An 18,583-nucleotide genomic window follows, 5' to 3' on the forward strand; every position below is an offset into this window, starting at 1 on the left:
ATATCTTCCTGCAATCTGCAGCTTTCTTCTTCTTTATCAACCACACAGCCTATTTTAGTGTCATCTGCGAACTTCTTTAATCATACCACCAACATTTACATCCAAGTCATTGATATTTCCCACAAAAAGCAAGGAAACCCCACTGGATACAGCCTTCCATTCACAAAAACACCCATCAACCATTACCCTTTGCTTCCTGCCTCCGAGCCAATTTTGGATCCAACTTGCCACTTTGCCCTGGATCCCATCGGCTTTTACTTTCGTGACCAGCCTGCCATGTGAGACCTTATCAAATGCTTTGCTGAAATGTATATACACTGGTTGTAGCTATTCAAAAATGAGAGTATAATGTATGAATATAATTTTTACCTTTTTGGTTACTGGGAGAGAGCATGTTTTTGATGCACTATTGTAAAGAATCTATGTTTTAGGAATTTGTCTCTTTCTGTCTATAGGACTTCTGCTTTCTACTGTCAACCAGAGCGGGAGGGTTGGGTATTAACCTGGCATCTGCAGACACTGTAGTTATTTTTGATTCAGACTGGAATCCACAGAATGATTTACAGGCGCAAGCAAGAGCTCACAGAATTGGTCAGAAAAAACAGGTAACTATTTCCCTGTTACTGGTCAAAGTACAGTATTTTACTTCATGTTAATGTTTATGATCAACATTGTAGTGGGACTTAATTATAACCATTTTGAATACAATTTGTTAACTTCTAAAAGTTCTCCATAAATATTTACGCACAATTTCCTTTCACTCATTTAAAAAAAATCCTACTCCAAACTCAAAAGTAGCTTTACGTCAAATCAAAGATGCACCATCTTTAGAAACTTCAGTGATTTTATCTGAACTTTTCTTTTTGTCCACCATCTTCGTGAATTTAAAAGTTTTATTCAAAATTTATTCAAGAGGATGTAATGGGCATAATTTGTCTTTCAGGTTAATATATATCGGCTAGTTACAAAAGGGACAGTAGAAGAAGAGATCATTGAAAGAGCAAAGAAGAAGATGGTGCTGGATCACCTTGTTATACAGCGAATGGATACAACAGGGAAAACTGTGCTGCACACTGGCTCCAATCCTACAAAGTACGTAACTACATCTTCCTGGGGCATATAATTTATGGTATTAGAACAAGTAGCTAAAAAAAGTAATTTATTAAATGTTATTAGGATGTCTTCATGCACTAAAAATTCACCGAGAAAGGAAGAAATCTCCCATTTTTGCAGATTCTTAAAGCCTAATCATGGAGTCACTTAATACCTACTTCCTGTCTTTTATTATTCAACTTTGTTGGTGACCCACAATATGGGCCTTCGCCCTGAACCTAGGTTTCCCAGTATTTTAGAAAAATGATCATAATTAATTGTTTTAATTTCTAAAAAGAAATACTTGAATTGAACATAGCATTAATGTTTAAAGCACTTCACATAATGAATTGCTTTTGGCCAAAAGTTGGGAGGCCAAAACCAGAACCAAAAGAAAATTCAAATTTCCTACAAAGAAACATCTATGGAAACCAGGCATAAGAGTTTGAAGGACATTCGCTGGGCAAGAGTCCTCTGCCCTGCGGATGTCCTTCCTGCGGGGATGCATTGGACAGATTGGAAAAGTTGGTTTTCAGCACATGCGCATCGCGTCCCAAGAACCGGCATTTGCGAGGCCGCGCCGGGTGTGTGCGCATGTCATACGCACCCGGCAAAGCCGCAATTTTGGGCCCACTGTGTTTGGTCAGAGCTTGAGTTATTTTTTTCCACTTGGCTAACAGAATGGAATCCAAAGATCCTCTATCGGCATATTAACAGTAAAAAGGGTCAGAGGAGCGGTGGGGCTGGTTAAGGACCAAAATGGACAACTATTGATGGAGGCAAAAGGCATGGCTAAGGTACTAAATAAGTACTTTGCATCGGTGCTTGCCAAGGAAATGGACTCTGCCAAAGTTATGTTAAACAAGGAGGTTGCCGGGATATTGGATAAGATTTTAAAAAATACATGAAAAGGAGGTACTAGAAAGGCTGGCAGTACTTAAAGTGGCTAAGTCACCCTTTCCGAGTGGGATGTATCCGATCAGATTGCTGAGGGAAGTAAGGGTGGAAGTTGTGGAGATGCTGGCCACAATCTTCCAGTCCTTCTTAGATACAGGGGTGGTCTCAAAGAACTAGAGGATTGCAAATGTTATCCCTTCAAAAAATGAAGGATAAATCTGGCAATTACAGGCCAGTCAGTTTAACGTCGGTGATGGGGAAGCTTTTAGAAACAATAATCTGGGAGAACATTAACAGCCACTTAGACAAACATGGACTAATAAAGGAGAGCCAGCATGGATTTATTCAGGGCAAATCGTGTTTGACTAACTTGATTGAGTTTTTTGATGAGGTAACAGAGGGTGGATGAGAGCAGTGTGCAGTTCATGTTGTGTATATGGACTTTAAAAAGGCATTTGATAAAGTACCACTTATTAGCCTTGTTAGCAAAATTGAAGCCCATGGGATAAAAAGGGCAGAAGCAGCATGGATACAAAATTGGCTAAAGGTTAGAAAACCGAGCTGTTTTTTCAAACAGGAGGAAGGTATATAGTGGAGTAGAAATCCCAAATACTGGGACCCACTGCTGTTTTTAATATGCATTAATGACTTGAACTTGTCGGTACAGAGCACAATTTTTAAATTTGCAGAAGATACGAAACTTGGAAGTGTAGTAAACAGGAAAATAGTAATCGACTTCAAGAAAACATAAAGTCTGGTGGAATGGGCAGACACATGGCAGATGAAATTCAACGCAGAAAAGTGTGAGGTGGTACATTTTGGTAGGAAGAATGAGGAGAGACAAAACATGCTAAATGGTACAAGTTTAAAAGGTGGTCAAGCCTAATATTTTTTGGGTGCGTGGCCCCTTTATTCACAGTTTCGGTGCATGTGCAAAATTTTTAATTGGATAAACTGGTCCTGGGCTGTGCTGGACCAGAAGACAGCTGTGCGGCCGCGCAGCTTAGAGGGAACATTGGTGCAAGCAATGTTTCCTCTGAGCCGCACTTTATTGTGCGCGGCACGTTAATTTCTGTGGTCCCTTGAAATTTCTGCGCATGCATGGTGTTTCTGATGGAATAGCTTGTGAGCAGCCTGTGCGGTACATTGCAGATCACTGCACGGCCGTGCATACGCATAGCTTAGAGGGAACATTGGGTGCAAGAAGAGAGAGACCTGGGGGTGTTTGTACGCAAATCTTTGATCCTGGACTTTATAAATAGAGGCATTGAGTACAAAAGCCAGGAAGTTATGCCAAAACTATAGAAAACACTAGTTTGGTCCCAGTTGGAGTATTGTGTCCAATGCTGGGCACCACACTTTAAAAAAAAAAGTACATGAAGATTTTGGACAGGGTACAGAAGAGATTTACTAGAATGGTTCCAGGGATGAGGGATTGCAGTTAACGTGGATTGACTGGAAAAGCTCGGTTTGTTCGCCTTAAAGCAGAGAAGGCCAAGAGGAGATGTGATAGATGTGTTTAAAATCATGAAGGATTTAGATAGAGTAAATGAAGAGAAACTGTTTTCAATGGCTGACAGGTCAATACCCAGAGGGCACAAATGGAAGGTGATTGGCAAAAGAGCCAGATGCAACATAAGCAGCAACTTTATGGAGCGAGTGGTTAGGCTTTGGAATGCACTGCCTGATAGGGTGGTGGGTACAGATTCATCAGTAGCCTTCAAAGGGGAATTGGAGAAAAAAGTTGCTGGGATGTGGGGAAAGAGCGTGAGAGTGGGGCTAACTAGATTACTCTTTGAAAGAGTCGGCGCAGACTCGATGGGCCGAATGGCCTCCTTCTGTGCTGTGTTATTCTATGATCTCCTAGTAAAGGATCCCCTTGGAAATGAGTGATCACAGCATGGTTGGATTTCAAATTCAGATGGAGGGTGAGAAAGTTGGATCTCTAACCAGCGTACTAAGCTTAAATGAAGGAGACTATGAAGGTATGAGGGCAGAGTTGGCTAAAGTGGACTGGGAAAATAGATTCAAGTGTAAGACTTTATAAGGTTGATGAACAGTAAGATATTTCACAACTCTCAAGAAAAATATATTCCAGTGAGGAGAAAAGGGTGTAAAAGAAAAGATAGCCATCTGTGGCTAACTAAAGAAATAAAGGACGGTATCCAATTTAAAAACAAGGGCATACAAAGTGGTCAAAACTAGTCGGAGGACAGAAGATTGGGAAGCTTTTAAAAGCCAGCAAAGAATGATTAAAGAAGTAATTAAGAAAAGGAAGGTAGACTATGAAAGCAAATTAGCGCGAAATATAAAAACAGATAGCAAGAGTTTCTATAGGTATATAAAAAGGAAAAGAGTGGCTAAAGTAAATGTTGGTCTCTTGGAGACCGGGGAATTAGTAATAGGGAACATGGAGATGGCAGAAACTCTGAACAAATATTTTGTATCAGTCTTTACGGTGGAGGACACAAACAATATCCCAACAGTGGATAGTCAAGGGGCTATATGGGGGAGGAACTTAACACAATAACAATCACTAAGGAGGTGGTACTCAGTAAGATAATGGAACTAAAAGCAGATAAATTTCCTGGACCTGATGGCTTGCATCCTAGGGTCTTAAGAGAAGTAGCGGCAGGGATAGTGGATGTATTGGTTATAATTTACCAAAATTCCCTGGATTCTGGGGAGGTCCCGGCAAATTGGAAAACTGTAAATGTAACGCTCCTATTTAAAAAAGGAGGCAGACAAAAAGCAGGAAACTAGACCAGTTAGCCTAACATCTGTGGTTGGGAAAATGTTGCAGTCCATTATTAAAGAAGCAGTGGCAGGACATTTGGAAAAGCATCATTTGGTCAGGCAGAGTCGGCATGGATTTATGAAGGGGAAGCCATGTTTGACAAATTTTCTGGAATTCTTTGAGGATGTAATGAACAGGGTGGATAAAGAGGACCCAGTGGATGTGGTGTGTTTGGACTTCCAGAAGGGCATTTGACAAGGTGCCACATAAAAGTTTACTGCACAAGATAAAAGTTCACAGCGTTGGGGGTAATTGGCATGGATAGTGGATTGGCTAATTAACAGAAAGCAGAGAGTCGGGATAAATGGTTCATTCTCGGGTTGTCAATCAATAACTAGTGGGGTGCTGCAGGGATCAGTGCTGGGACCCCAACTATTTACAATCTATATTAACGACTTGGAAGAAAGGACCGAGTGTAACATAGCCAAGTTTGCTGATGATACAAAGATGGTAGGAAAAGCAATGTGTGAGGAGGAAACACAAAATCTGCAAAAGGACATAGACAGGCTAAGTGAGTGGGCAAAAATTTGACAGATGGAGTATAATGTTGGAAAGTGTGAGGTCATGCACGTTGGCAGAAAAAAATCAAAGCAAGTTATTATTTAAATAGAGAAAAATTGCAAAGTGCTGCAGTACAGTGGGACCTGGAGGTACTTGTGCATGAAACACAAAAGGTTAGTATGCAGGTACGGCAAGTGCTCAGGAAGTCCAATGGAATCTTGGCCTTTATTGCAAAGGGGATAAAAGCAGGGAAACCTTGCTACAGCTATATAAGGTATTGGTGAGGCCACACCTGGAATACTGTGTGCAGTTTTGGTTTCCATATTTACGAAAGGATATACTTGCTTTGGAGGCAGTTCAGAGAAAGTTCACTAGGTTTATTCCGAGGTTGAGGGGGTTGACTTATGAGGGAAGGTTGAGTAGGTTGGACCTCTACTCATTGGAATTCAGAAGAATGAGAGGTGATCTTATCGAAACGTATAAGATTATGGGGCCAAGTTTCGGCCTGAGTTGCTCCTGTTCTTTTGGAGCAACTGGTTTAGAATGGAGTATCTTAGAAATTTGAATTCTTGGCATTTAGTTTGCTCCAGTTCTAGTCAGTAGGAACAGTTTCACTTTGGAACAGAATTTATTTTTCAAAAGGGGGCGTGTCCGGCCACTTACGCCTGTTTTCAAAGTTTAGGCAGTGAAAACTTACTCCAAACTAACTTAGAATGGAGTAAGTGAAGATTTTTGTATGTTCGAAAAAACCTTGTCTACACTTTAGAAAATCAGGCGTAGGTTACAAATTAGGTGTAGTGAGTTGGGGGGGGGGGGTGCGAAGGGAAGTCATTAAATTCTACAATCAATCCTTAGTTATACTTATACAAATATTATATAAATAAATCCAACCTGAATAAAAAATTATAAGCAAAGAAAAGATTAAATAATCCATGTTCCTACCTGTGGTGAAACAGCAGCAGTCTTTGAGCTGCTGTGCTTCAGACAGGCCTTTCATGTTGGAGACAGGCAGGGGTGTGGCTTCAGTGTCTTGACGGCAGCCCCAACAGTGGCAGCAAGCAGCCTTCGAGCTGAGCTGCGGTGCTTCAGGCAGGCCTTCATTCCATTAGTGGCTGGCCGGCAGCTGAAGAATCAACACGCATGCACGCAGTTTTCCAAGGGGATTGAGGCCATTCGGCCATGCGATAGGGGTGGCGTCAGTGGCTGGCCAGCAACCGAAGAATCAACACGCACGCTGCTTTCCAAGGGGGTTGAGGCCATTCGGCCACGCTTTAGGGGCGGCGTCAGTGGCTCGACTGCAGCTGAAGATACAGCAGCAGCCTTCGAGCTGTGAGGGGACTGAGGCCATTTGGACAGGGGGAGGCAGCCACATAGACAGTTTTATATTTAAATTTGCAGAATGGGTGCTGCATTGTCAACACCACGTATTATGCAATGGTTCACCATCAATTCACTGCATAGGAGAGAATTGATTAGAGCTCACCGCACCAGGAACGTCATAGCCCGTAGGTTGATGGGCAAGGAGACCTTACCCACGTCGACAATATCGAGCCAGGTGCTCGTACCTGGACATGAGCGAGGCTGATTGTGTGAAAAGGCTACGTTTTCGCAGAGAAGTTGTCACTGAGATCTGTGATATGGTGAGAGCAGATTTGCAGCCCAGAAGCAGAACGTCAACTGCCCTGTCTGTTGCAGTGAAGGTAACAGCTGCACTTTCTTTCTATGCCTCGGGATCGTTTCAGGCTACAACTGGAGATGTGTGTGCCATCTCTCAACGTGCAATACATGCCTGCATTTACCAGCTCACGGCTGCACTGTATGCGCAAAGGAATGACTTCATCAAGTTCCCAATGACCGCACAAGTGATCCATGAGAGGGCTGTGGGCTTCTTCAGGATTGCCGGCTTCCCAAAGGTACAGGGCTGCATTGATTGTACCCACATAGCCTTGCGAGCACCTGTGGAGGATTCTGAGCAGTACCGAAATAGGAAAGGTTTCCACTCTATCAATGTGCAGCTCATGTATGACGACAAGCAGCGCATCATGTCAGTCGATGCGAGATACCCTGGCAGCACCCACGATGCGTTCATCCTACGCGGCAGCGTTATATCTGACATGTTTGAGCAGCAGCCAGAAGGGCAGAGCTGGCTACTGGGAGACAAAGGGTACGGCCTGACCACCTGGCTCATGACACCCCTACGCGTGACACGGACAGAAGCTGACCATCAATACAACATGGTGCACATTGCGACACACAGCATCATTGAGAGGACCATTGGCATATTGAAACAGCGATTCCGATGCCTGGACCATTCCGGAGGACAGTTGCTAGACTCTCCTCAGATTGTCGGTCACTTCACTGTTGTGTGCTGCATGCTTCATAACTTAGCCATCATGAGGCAGAAGGAGCTGGTAGTGGAACCAGAAGACCCACGTGAGGGTCCAGTGCATGATGATAGTATTACGGAAGAGCAGGATGTGGATGATAACGACGATCAGGAAAGCATGCAAGTGCCTGATGCCGGAGCACGAGGTCGGAGGAGGGCCGTCCATCGTGCCCCTTTAACGATTGCTCGAGCCCTGCGCCAGCAGCTCATCCGTGAACGCATCAACTACTGATGCCTGAAGGCTCTGCGACCACTGTTGCGCATGAACATGTTAATTCTTTGCAGTTGTTCCTACGTTGTGTTGTGTTAGTGGAACATGAAACAGTTTTAATGAAAAAATATTTTATTGAAAAGTTAACGTCACCGTAATAAAATATTTGTTGTATCAAACTATACTTTTTAATATGACTCTAGAAGATCATTTAAAAACTTTAAGATCACTTATAAACTTGTAAAGTTACAAAAGTTACAAAACACTTTCTATGTGAAAAATTTTACACTCTAAGATCACTTAAACTTCAAGATCACTTTTTAGATGCAAAATTAAATAAGTTACAGAATGTGAGAGCATTTACACTATAAGATCACTTGAAAACCCTGAGATCACTTAAGTTGTAAAGTTACAAAACTTACAAAACAATTTCAATTTGAAAAACGCTACTACAGCTACATCAAGAACAAGAACAAGAACAAAAGCAGCAAAGAAAGGCTGCAACCATGTCTCATCCATATCTCAGTGAATGCTCACTTCCTCATGGGGGTGTCATTTGATTGGCCGGGCTGTGTGCCCTTATTACAGCAGCTACCTCAACCAGGCCCTCCCTGACGGCCTCTGCCGACACTTGCATGCCCTTCCTGATGGCCTGTGCCGTCATTTGCATGCCCTCCCTGACAGCCTGTGCCGTCGATTGCACTCCCTCGGACATTCCCTCCCTAAGTTCCCGTGTCATTACTGCTATTTCTCCCGTCGGGACCGTCAACTCTTCACCCACTGCACTGACGCCACCGATGAGTGATCGGGTAAGCTCATTGGTCTCCATACCCAATGCCACAACCTGATCTGCATCTGTTGCACGCTGCATCTCAGGAGAGCGTGTCTCCAATCTCCTTCTCCTCTGCCTTGTGGCACCACTACACTGGGAGGCGCGGGCTGGGACTGTGGGACGCTCTGTGTTGCAGACAGCAGTACTAGAGAGAGAGAGGCTCGGGCTGGGATGGTGGTGTGCTCGGTGTCCCAGACGACAGCACTCGAGTGCGAGCTATGGGCTGCGATGTTGGACGAATGGGTGTAAACTGCTCCATGATATCAGCAGCAGCACTGGGACCCGCAGCGTTGGAATCAAAACCATAGTAGGTGGAACCAGAACCTATGCGAGAGGGAGGCGCAGGCTGGTACGGTAGTGCACTGACTGTAGAATGCTGCATTATACCAGCAGCACCACTGGGACCCGCAACATCGGAAGCGAAACCATGGAAGGTGGAACCAAGACCTATGCTAGGGGTTGAAACTCTGATGCCCCTTGATGGGGGCTCATAAACATTAATTTGGAAGCTCCCCCCTGCAGACATTTCAGTCATCACTGCCATCATCCAGTCTGGTTCGTCCGCAGCTGGTTGTACTGGTTCTTGTTCTGTATCTTCAGGATCCTCAGGGTTGGTAGCAGCAGCAGCATCGTCATCATCATCATCATGTTCTGCAAACTACATCAGAACAGTCAAATGTTTAACAGCAAGGGAGGGGGCCGGGTGGGTGGCATGAGTGCTCTCACACATAGCAGGCCAGGCAGCAGGCCACGATGCATTTTCAGGACTTGCCCTCTTCCTCGCGTGCGGGCCCAGCTTGTGCTGCACTGATTGCTTTACTCCATGTACGACTCATCATAGCAGCTACCCTCTGTTCCAAGGGTGTCAGTGGATGCAGATTGGGCACGCCTCTTCCTGTGAGTTGCCTCCCTTTTGCTGTGGGCCAATTTCTTCTGCAAAGAGTAAAATATAACTTTTTACAGAGTGCGTCTTTCTGCAAGGTGGGACATACAGATAGTCACGTTACAATTACGATTACATTAAAAATGGAAAATATTACTTACACTAACTACTTGACCAAGGTCGTGCCATTTCTTTTTACACTGGCTTCCAGATCTCATGGTATGCACCACTGCGCAGTAATCTTCTGCAACTTGGTTCCACTGTTTCTTCATTTCTTTTGGTGGCACTTTTATGCGACCTCTGTTGCTGGTATCTGGCTCCTGCCATCTCTGCTCAATGACGTTGACTAATATCTCCACTTCCTCATGCAAGAAATTCTTTGTTCTTGGTGGACGTTGATCCATTGCAAAGTTGAATTGGCACTCTTATTTCTCAAAACACACAGTCCTTAATTTGCATACACCAATGCAGCACCGGTTCTGCAAGTTTAGCAGTGAAAAGCTGAGCTTACTGATTTCAGCAGGTGATTTATTCAACAGTGCTGCTAAAAGCACTCCCTCACACACAAAAATTAAATTACAAGCCTTTCCAGGGGTCTAAGAGACAAATCTTCACTTTTTCTCCAGTCCCTTTAAAAATGGCCGAGTGCCAATGTTTGTTTCACACTGTGTGCGCGCACGCTCCAACACGCACGCGCAGGGTTGCCGGCACGACGTTGGCTCATTTGAATTAGACCCGCCCCCCCACTGCTTAGAGAATCGCCGCGAGTGTCTGGCTCCGCCCCCCCCCCCCCCCCCTGCTGTGATGTGCGCGCTGCGCCAAGCTGAATTCGAGCTCCAAAATTTGGGGCCCCTGAGGAGATTTGACAAGGTGGATGCAGAGAGGATGTTTCCACTGATCGGGGAGACTAGAACTAGAGGGCATGATCTTAGAATAAGGGGCTGCTTTATAATAAGGAATTTCTTCTCTAAAGGTTGTAAATCTGTGGAATTCGCTGCCTCAGCGAGCTTTTGAAGCTGGGACATTGAATAAATTTAAGACAGAAATAGACAGTTTCTTAACCGATAAGGGGTTATGAGGAGCGGGCGGGTAAGTGGCCCTGATTCCATGATCGGATCAGCCATGATCGTATTAAATGGCGGAGCAGGCTCGAGGGGCCATATGGCCTATTCCTGCTTCTATTTCTTCTGTTATGTTATGATTCACTTTGTATAGTGACAAGAAAGAGCACTCTTTCTCGATGGTAGCCGATGCATGATATTTTGGCTTTTACTTTACTAGTATTGGGATTCTGCAATTACTACTGGTTGTGTAATGAAAAGAAGGAACTTGTTTTATGAAGTACTTTTGGTGTGTAGTCACTGTTGTGGCAGCCAATTTGCCTAAAGGTTCCACAAACAGCAGTAAGATAAATGACCAGATAATCTGTTTTTCGTGGTATTGGTTTAGAGATAAATGTTGGTCAGGGTACCCGGAGAATTTCCCATCTCTTTTGAGAATGGCCAAGGGTTTGTAGTAACTCTGGAGGGTGTGTACAAATGGGTCACCTTTATCCTTGTTCTGAATAAATGTTGCAGTCCTTTAGAATGTTTCCCAATGTCATGAATTACTGATTCACTGTGGGTGATTTTCGGCTTCTGCCCAAAATGGCTGCAAAGTTTGGGGAGTGGTCATACTGTCTGCTGAAGCCAGCATAGAGTTTGTTACTCATTAAAATGACACTGACGAGCACCCTGCTGTCACTCGCCAGTTGTGGAAGGGTGGAAAATTGACTGCCTCTCGTACTGAGCTGGCTGTTGTATCACGGGGGAACGGCGATCCCAGGAGGAATCTTTCATGGGCCAGCATGGGTGGTGTATTTTTTGGGGCTCAAAATGGGCACTTCTCCTCTTCTGCCCTGCAAAAATTAAAATTAAAAATGTCTTTAGTTGATTTTTGCACGGCCTCATGTGATCCTTGTAAGAACCGCTGGTCAGGTCACTCAACACTTTGGTACAAAAATGTGAAGAACATGCCCAGTGAACGCTCTGCTGATTTGTACCTGAAAATTACAAACTGAGTCCTATAACTGGCGTGAGACCTCAATTTACATACTTAAGCAAACAGGTGGGCATGCAGCTTGCTCACTTACAGGACCACCTGAAAATTGTATCGTGGGCCTTGGGCATCAATAGGGTGGCTAAGTTGCCCCCCACACCACCACCATCACTGATTTTAATTTTAATTTTTGAATTGCTCGTAATGGGCAAGAAACTGTCGACTGGCAGTTAAAAATTGCCCCATTTGTTTTCTCCTTGTACAATGCTCCACAGTAATGAAACTCATTGGTGGACAAATCCCCTGGACCTGATGGCCTGCATCCAAAAGTCTTAAAAGAGGTGGCTGCAGAGCTAGTGGATGCATTAGTTGTAATTACCAAAATTCCCTGGATTCTGGCGAGATCCGAGCGGACTGGAAAACCGCATGTAACGCCCCTATTTAAGAAAGGAGGGAGACCGAAAGCAGGAAACTATAGACCAGTTAGCCTAACGTCTGTCATTGGGAAAATGCTGGAGTTCATCATTTAGAAAATTATAATACAGGGTCAGCATGGTTTTATGAAAGGGAAATCATGTTTGACAAATTTGCTGGAGTTCTTCGAGGATGTAACGAGCAGGGTGGATAAGGGGGAACCAGTGGATGTGGTGTATTTGGATTTCCAGAAAGCATTCGATAAGGTGCCACAGATAAGGTTACCGCACAAGAAAAAAGCTCACGGGGTTGTGGGGTAATATATTAGCATGGATCGAGGATTGGCTAGCTAACAGAAAACAGAGAATCGGGATAAATGGGTCATTTTTAGTTTGGCAAACTTTAACTAGTGGGGTGCCACAAGGATCAATGCTGGGGCCTCGACTATTTAGATTAATGACTTGGATGAAGGGACCAAGTGTAATGTAGCCAAATTTGCTGACGATACAAAGATTGGTGGGAAAGATAGTTGTGTGGAGGACGCAAAGAATCTACAAAGGGATATAGACAGGCTAAGTGAGTGGGCAAAAATTTGGCAGATGGAGTATAATGTGGGAAATTATCTACTTTGGTAGGAAAAATAAAATTATTATTTAAATGGGGAGAGATTACCAAATGCGGTGGTACAGAGGGATCTGGGGGTCCTTGTACATGAAATACAAAAAGTTAGCATTTAGGTACAGCAAGTAATTAGGAAGGCAAATGGAGTGTTGGCCTTTATTGCAAGGGGAATGGAGTATAAAAGTAGGGAAGTCCTGCTACAAACTGTACAGGGTATTGGTAAGACCACACCTGGAGTACTGCGTACAGGTTTGGGCTCCTTATTTAAGGAAGGATATACTTGCAGTAGAGGCTGTTCAGAGAAGGTTCATGAGGTTGATTCCTGAGATGAAGAGGTTGTCATATGAAGAAAGGTTGAGCAGGTTGGGCCTATACTCATTGGAGTTTAGAAGAATGAGAGGGGATCTTATTGAAACGTATAAGATTCTGAGAGGGCTTGACACGGTAAAAGCAGAGTGGATGTTTCCCCTCGTGGGGGTATCTAGAACTAGGGGGCATAGTTTCAGAATAAGGGGTCGCCCATTTAAAATGGAAATGAGGAGGAATTTCTTCTCAAGAAGATTGTGAATCTTCGGAATTCTCTGAGAGCTATGGAAGTTGGGTCATTGAATGTATTTAAGGAGGCGATAGACAGATTTTTGAAAGATAAGGGAATCGAGGGTTATGAGGAGCGGGTGGGGAAGTGGACTTGAGGCCAGGATCAGATCAGCCATGATCTTATTGAATGGCGGAGCAGGCTCGAGGGGCCAAATGGCCTACTCCTGCTCCTATTTCTTTTGTTCTTATGTTCATCTCAGACTTACATATGTGTTTAAAAAAAAATGTCTGTAGTGGTTGTAATATATTTCAATGCAAAGTATAATTTTGCAGAATATAATTGCCATAAACTATCCAAATAATTGTGTTGTTTGGCCAGAGCTCATATTTTACTATCGTTGTTACAGTGGCAGGCTAGAGTTGTATAACCAAGTATGTTTAAAAAATCACTATTACTGATCAAAAAAAATATATATATTTTAGTACCAGTCCGGCACAGATTCGGGCACAAATACACTATTGGAATAATTCCACTTAAATCAATTCTGTTAAGCCATCACATTGTTGCCACCCTTAGAGAGTCTTCTAGCTTCTTGACTGTAGTTTTACGCCGCTCAAAAGCCTAAGTTTAGAAGAATAGCTTCTGCATTTGTACTGGTGGATGTTTTCCACAGTCCAGCTTGGCACAGTATGAAGGTTTCATGCACCCACTGTATTACATTTTATTGAAACTCTAGTGACCATATTGGTACTGTCAGCAGTTTCCAGACAAAATCCCTTTGAAAGTACTCTCTGGTGTTCTGCTTTGGTTAAACTTTAATATTCCATTTAAAGTTTCTCTAATACATAAGGATAAGGAACTTTGAAGATTGGATTTTCTTTTGTTAAACTGAGCATATATGCAGTGTTAGAATAACCTCCCCCATCTGGTTATTGATCTCGATATGCTGATGTATTTGAGAGCAGGCTGTACATTATGTAGTTGTATCTTCTTAACCAGTGTGGTATAGCTAAAAGCTCACCATTGCAAAAAGAGCAATACATTTTTGATCCTGTGTGTACCATTTTCCAATGAAAAAACAGAGAATTTAAGTTTCTATTTTTTAATATGTTTACATTAATAAGATGCTCACAGATTCATGATACATACAAAATTATTTCAGAATGTTTTTCTTTAATGTAATTTTTTGTTCTGTCTTATACAAATTGTAAAAATGTTTCAAAACTCAAAGTTGTATATAAAAAAAACATGAATGCACTGTAAATTAGTATTTTTAAATGTTGATCAACTGGATTCCTTCATTTTACTTGGATGAAGACGCCATCTTTGTAAATGCAGTAAAAAAAACTTGTAGGAATCATTTCACCTGTATCTGTGGTACTCAACCGCAGAGATAAGTGTTTCAGATTGCAGAATTTCAATTTATTTTTGAATCTGTCCAGTGTGCTCACACTTAGGATTGTGATTAAGAAGTAGCACTTTATCTGGCTTTTCTCTTCTAATTTCAGTTCTACTCCTTTTAATAAAGAAGAACTGGCAGCTATCCTGAAGTTTGGAGCTGAGGAACTTTTCAAAGAACCAGAAGGAGAGGAACAAGAACCACAGGTAGCTAAACCATTAAGATGACCTTTTGTACACTCACACAATGCATTTCTGAAATTGACATTTAAAAAAAATTAGTTAATCAAACCGCTGGAATTTCTCCTTACTTCATTCATGGCATGTTCACTGGTTGGTTGTCATTTCTGTGTCTTTCTTTAAAAATCTCGGATCTATCCTCGTCAATCTCAAGTTAGCGTTACAGATCTCTCTTGTAAGCCGATCTGAGTTTCTTGAAATCAGAAGTTTATGTTTGCTACCCAATCGGTAATCCTTCGGCATCAAAGAAGACAGGCAAAATATCTCTCATTCTGCAGTGAGTTCTTTGATGAATGATGAGACTGATTTTTGCTTGGAATGAGTGTCAGAGTGAACAGTGGATCCTGGATACACCAGGTTTTTCAGACGAGACTTCCTCAGCTGGAATTTACATTTGGCATCATCATTGCGACTGGTCTCGTAGTAAAAGTTGTCTTCATGGACGGTTTTTCGGCATGCTTTCTTATCTTGACCAAGTTGTTCCTACTTGTGAACAGGTCTTGTTGCACTGTTTCAGAGTCACTTTTAAACAGTCTTTATATCTCTCTCGCTGTCGACCATGAGATTGATTCCCAGTTGTCAATGCACCGTAAAAAATCGGGATTCGTCCATCAGGCATTTGCACCACATGACCTGACCAGCGTAACCATGACTTCGTAATCAGAGCATCTATGCTTGGCATGCAAACTTTGTTTAAGAACTTCGCTGTACGGGATCTTCATTACTCGTCCCAGACAGCTTAGTTAAGTGATGCAGTTTCTTAATGTGGTGTGGACATGTTGACCGAGCTTCATAAACATAAAGCAATGTGATCAGAACAACATCCCTGTAGACTTGAACTTTTTCTGCAAGCTGGTGCTTCATATGTTCCAGAGCCGCTCACGTAGTTTGCCAAAGCAAAGCTAGCTTTTGGCAATTCTGCAAGATGCTTCTGTATTGATATGAACTTCTCTCGACAGGGTGCTACCCAGATGGTGAATCTGACCATATCCTGAAGCATGCGATCACCAATAGTGGTGATAGGTGGAGTGTAATCCTTTCCTGAGGCTGGTTAAAAGAGTACCAGCATCTTTTTAAATCCATGCAAAATTGAAGGCAAGCTGTTGCAAAAGGGTTCATGATTGTTTGCATATTATCCTGGGAGTGGGACACGAGAGAACACAGTCTAGGCCTCCCTCCTCATCAGAATTTGGAGGCGCAGCACTTTTATGGATGCTTCTGAAAAGCTAGGAATGTTGTACCTTGTAGCTGAACTCAGTCATTTTAATAATTCTGCTTGCCAGAATAAAGATTTACTGTTGCTGATTCTTGTACCTTTTAAGTTGCTTCAGGCATTAAATTCAGCAGTAACATCTATTTCTCCTTTCCTCCTTTCTTCCCTCTCTTCCTCCTCATCCATTTAGGGTAGAAATACCACTGAGAGCTGTGAAGCAGGCATAGTGTCTCACCCCATCACAATTCTGGTGGTGATACCAATGTAGAGGAAAATCTAGGCTCGTATATCTCCAACTGTGAATTAGGCTTTTGAAGAGATCAAATGAATCCGAAGCATGTGGAAACGGGCAGATTATCTCAGATTTCACTTGACAAATATTTGATTTCTCGCCAGTACTTTAAAGCCGTTTTAAAATACCTGTAAGCTTTTTCTTCACTTCATCATTTTTGCTTCCGAAGGTTGCCTATAAAGACATAAGAACATAAGAAATAGGAGCAGAAGTAGGCCACCTGGCCCCTCGAGCCTGCTCCGCCATTGTATGCCTTTGTTTTCAATTTGATACTATCCTTAACTTTCTTAGTTAGCCACGGATGATTATCCTTTCTCTTACAGTCTTTCCTTCTCATTGGGATATATTTTTGTTGCGAGTTATGAAATATCTCCTTAAATGTCTGCTACTGCTCATCAAGCGTTCCCATACTTTAATCTATTTTCCCAGTCCGCTTTAGCCAACTCTGCCCTCATTTCCTTTATTTAAGCTTAGGACACTGGTTTGAGATCCAACTTTCTCACCCTCCAACTGAATTTGAAATTCAACTATGTTATGGTCATTCATTCTGAGAGGATCCTTTACTAGCAGATCATTTATTAATCCTGTCTCATTACCAGATCCAAGATCTAAGATAGCCTGCTCCCTGGTTGGTTCTGCAATGTACTGTTCAAGGAAACTATCCCAGATACATTCTATGAACTCTTCCTCAAGGCTACCCTGGCCAATTTGATTTGTCCAATCAATATGATGGTTAAAGTCCCCCACGATTATTGCATTACCTTTGTTACAAGCTCCTATTATTTGTTGATTAATACTCTGTTCAGCGGTATAGCTACCGTTAGGGGGCCTATAGACTACGCCCACCAGTGACTTCTACCCCTTATTATTCCTTATCTCTACTCAAACTGATTCAACATCTTGATCTTCTGAGCCATTATCGTTTCTCACTAATGCACTGATCTCATCCTTTATTAACAGTGCTACCCCACTCCTTTTCCTTTCTGTCTATCCTTCCGAATTGTCAAATACCCCTGAATATTTAGTTCCCAGCCTTGGTCACCTTGCAACCACGTAATGGCTATCAGATCATACCCATTTGTATCTTTGTGCCATCATCTCATCTATTTTGTTATGAATGCTAGTTGCATTCAGATAAAGAGCTTTTAAATTTGTTTTTTAACCATTTTTTCCTGCTTTGACCCCACTTTCTGATTCACCTTTATGTTTATACATTCTGTCCCTTTCTAGCACGCTCTGGTTTTCATTTCTCCCAGTGCTACCCTGCTCTATTGCCTTCTCCTTATTCTTTGACTTTTTAAATTTTCGCTCATCTGAATCCTCCCTCACACTAATTAATTTAAAGCCCTCTCTCCAGCCCTAGTTATTTGATTCGCCAGGACCTTATTCCCAGTACGATCTAAGTGGAACCCATCCGAACAGAACAGCTCCCTCTTACCCCAGCACTGGTGCCAGTGTCCCACGAACCAAAACCCATTTCTCCCACACCAGTCTTTGAGCCACATGTTTAACTCTCTGATCTTATTTACCCAATGCAAATTTGCTCGTGGCTCAGGTAGTAATCCAAGAGATTATTACCTTTTGTGGTTCTGCTTTTTAATTTGGCCCCTAGCTGCTCATACTCCCTCATGGAATGAAAACTAGGATGAAGTATTTTAAAGTAGTTAAAATAAACACAGTGTAATGAACTTTAATAAACAACAGGATGAGCACTTTACTAACAATACATTTATATTTAAAAATCTAAATTGCGTTTGTAGGAAATGGATATTGATGAAATTCTTTGCCGTGCTGAAACTCGTGACAATGAACCTGGGCCTACCACGGTAGGAGAGGAGCTGCTGTCCCAATTCAAGGTACTGGAAAGCATTTGATACATTCAGCTCAATCTGCTAACTTGTGCACAGCATCATTGCTTTTGAAATTTATTAAGCTGGGCTACTGATGGGATAACTCATCGGTCAGATCAATAAGAGCACCCAACCAAACAGTGAAACAAAAATTGCTATTGTTCCAATTTGAAGGCCAAGTCAATCAGCAGTAACAGAAACCTTGACTAGGTGAAGAACTGGCTTTCGGTCTTTTTTTTAACTAATTTTTGACAGGTTGGGTTACAGTCCAGAATGAACTGTGAAATTCCAGGAGCACATGGGGAAAAAAAAAGTATATAGTGAATTTAAATTTGAAAACAAAAACTAACTGAAAAGTTAAAACATGGAATATTACAAATA

At 42.5% G+C, this 18,583-nt stretch overlaps 1 protein-coding gene across 3 annotated transcripts in view; it reads left to right on the top strand.

Annotated features, from left to right (window-relative positions):
- The window catches only part of chd1 (chromodomain helicase DNA binding protein 1), a 260,522-nt gene that overhangs the window by 208,466 nt on the left and 33,473 nt on the right, over positions 1 to 18,583 (top strand). For all 3 annotated transcript variants that reach the window (XM_070884355.1, XM_070884362.1, XM_070884360.1), the window contains 4 exons: positions 456 to 605; positions 944 to 1,092; positions 14,718 to 14,814; positions 18,113 to 18,208. In XM_070884355.1, the coding sequence (XP_070740456.1) occupies positions 456 to 605; positions 944 to 1,092; positions 14,718 to 14,814; positions 18,113 to 18,208 (492 nt within the window). The remainder of the gene's footprint in view (positions 1 to 455; positions 606 to 943; positions 1,093 to 14,717; positions 14,815 to 18,112; positions 18,209 to 18,583) is intronic.

The sequence above is a fragment of the Pristiophorus japonicus genome, chromosome 1, assembly GCF_044704955.1.
Source record: "Pristiophorus japonicus isolate sPriJap1 chromosome 1, sPriJap1.hap1, whole genome shotgun sequence".
Taxonomy (NCBI): Eukaryota; Metazoa; Chordata; class Chondrichthyes; family Pristiophoridae; genus Pristiophorus; species Pristiophorus japonicus.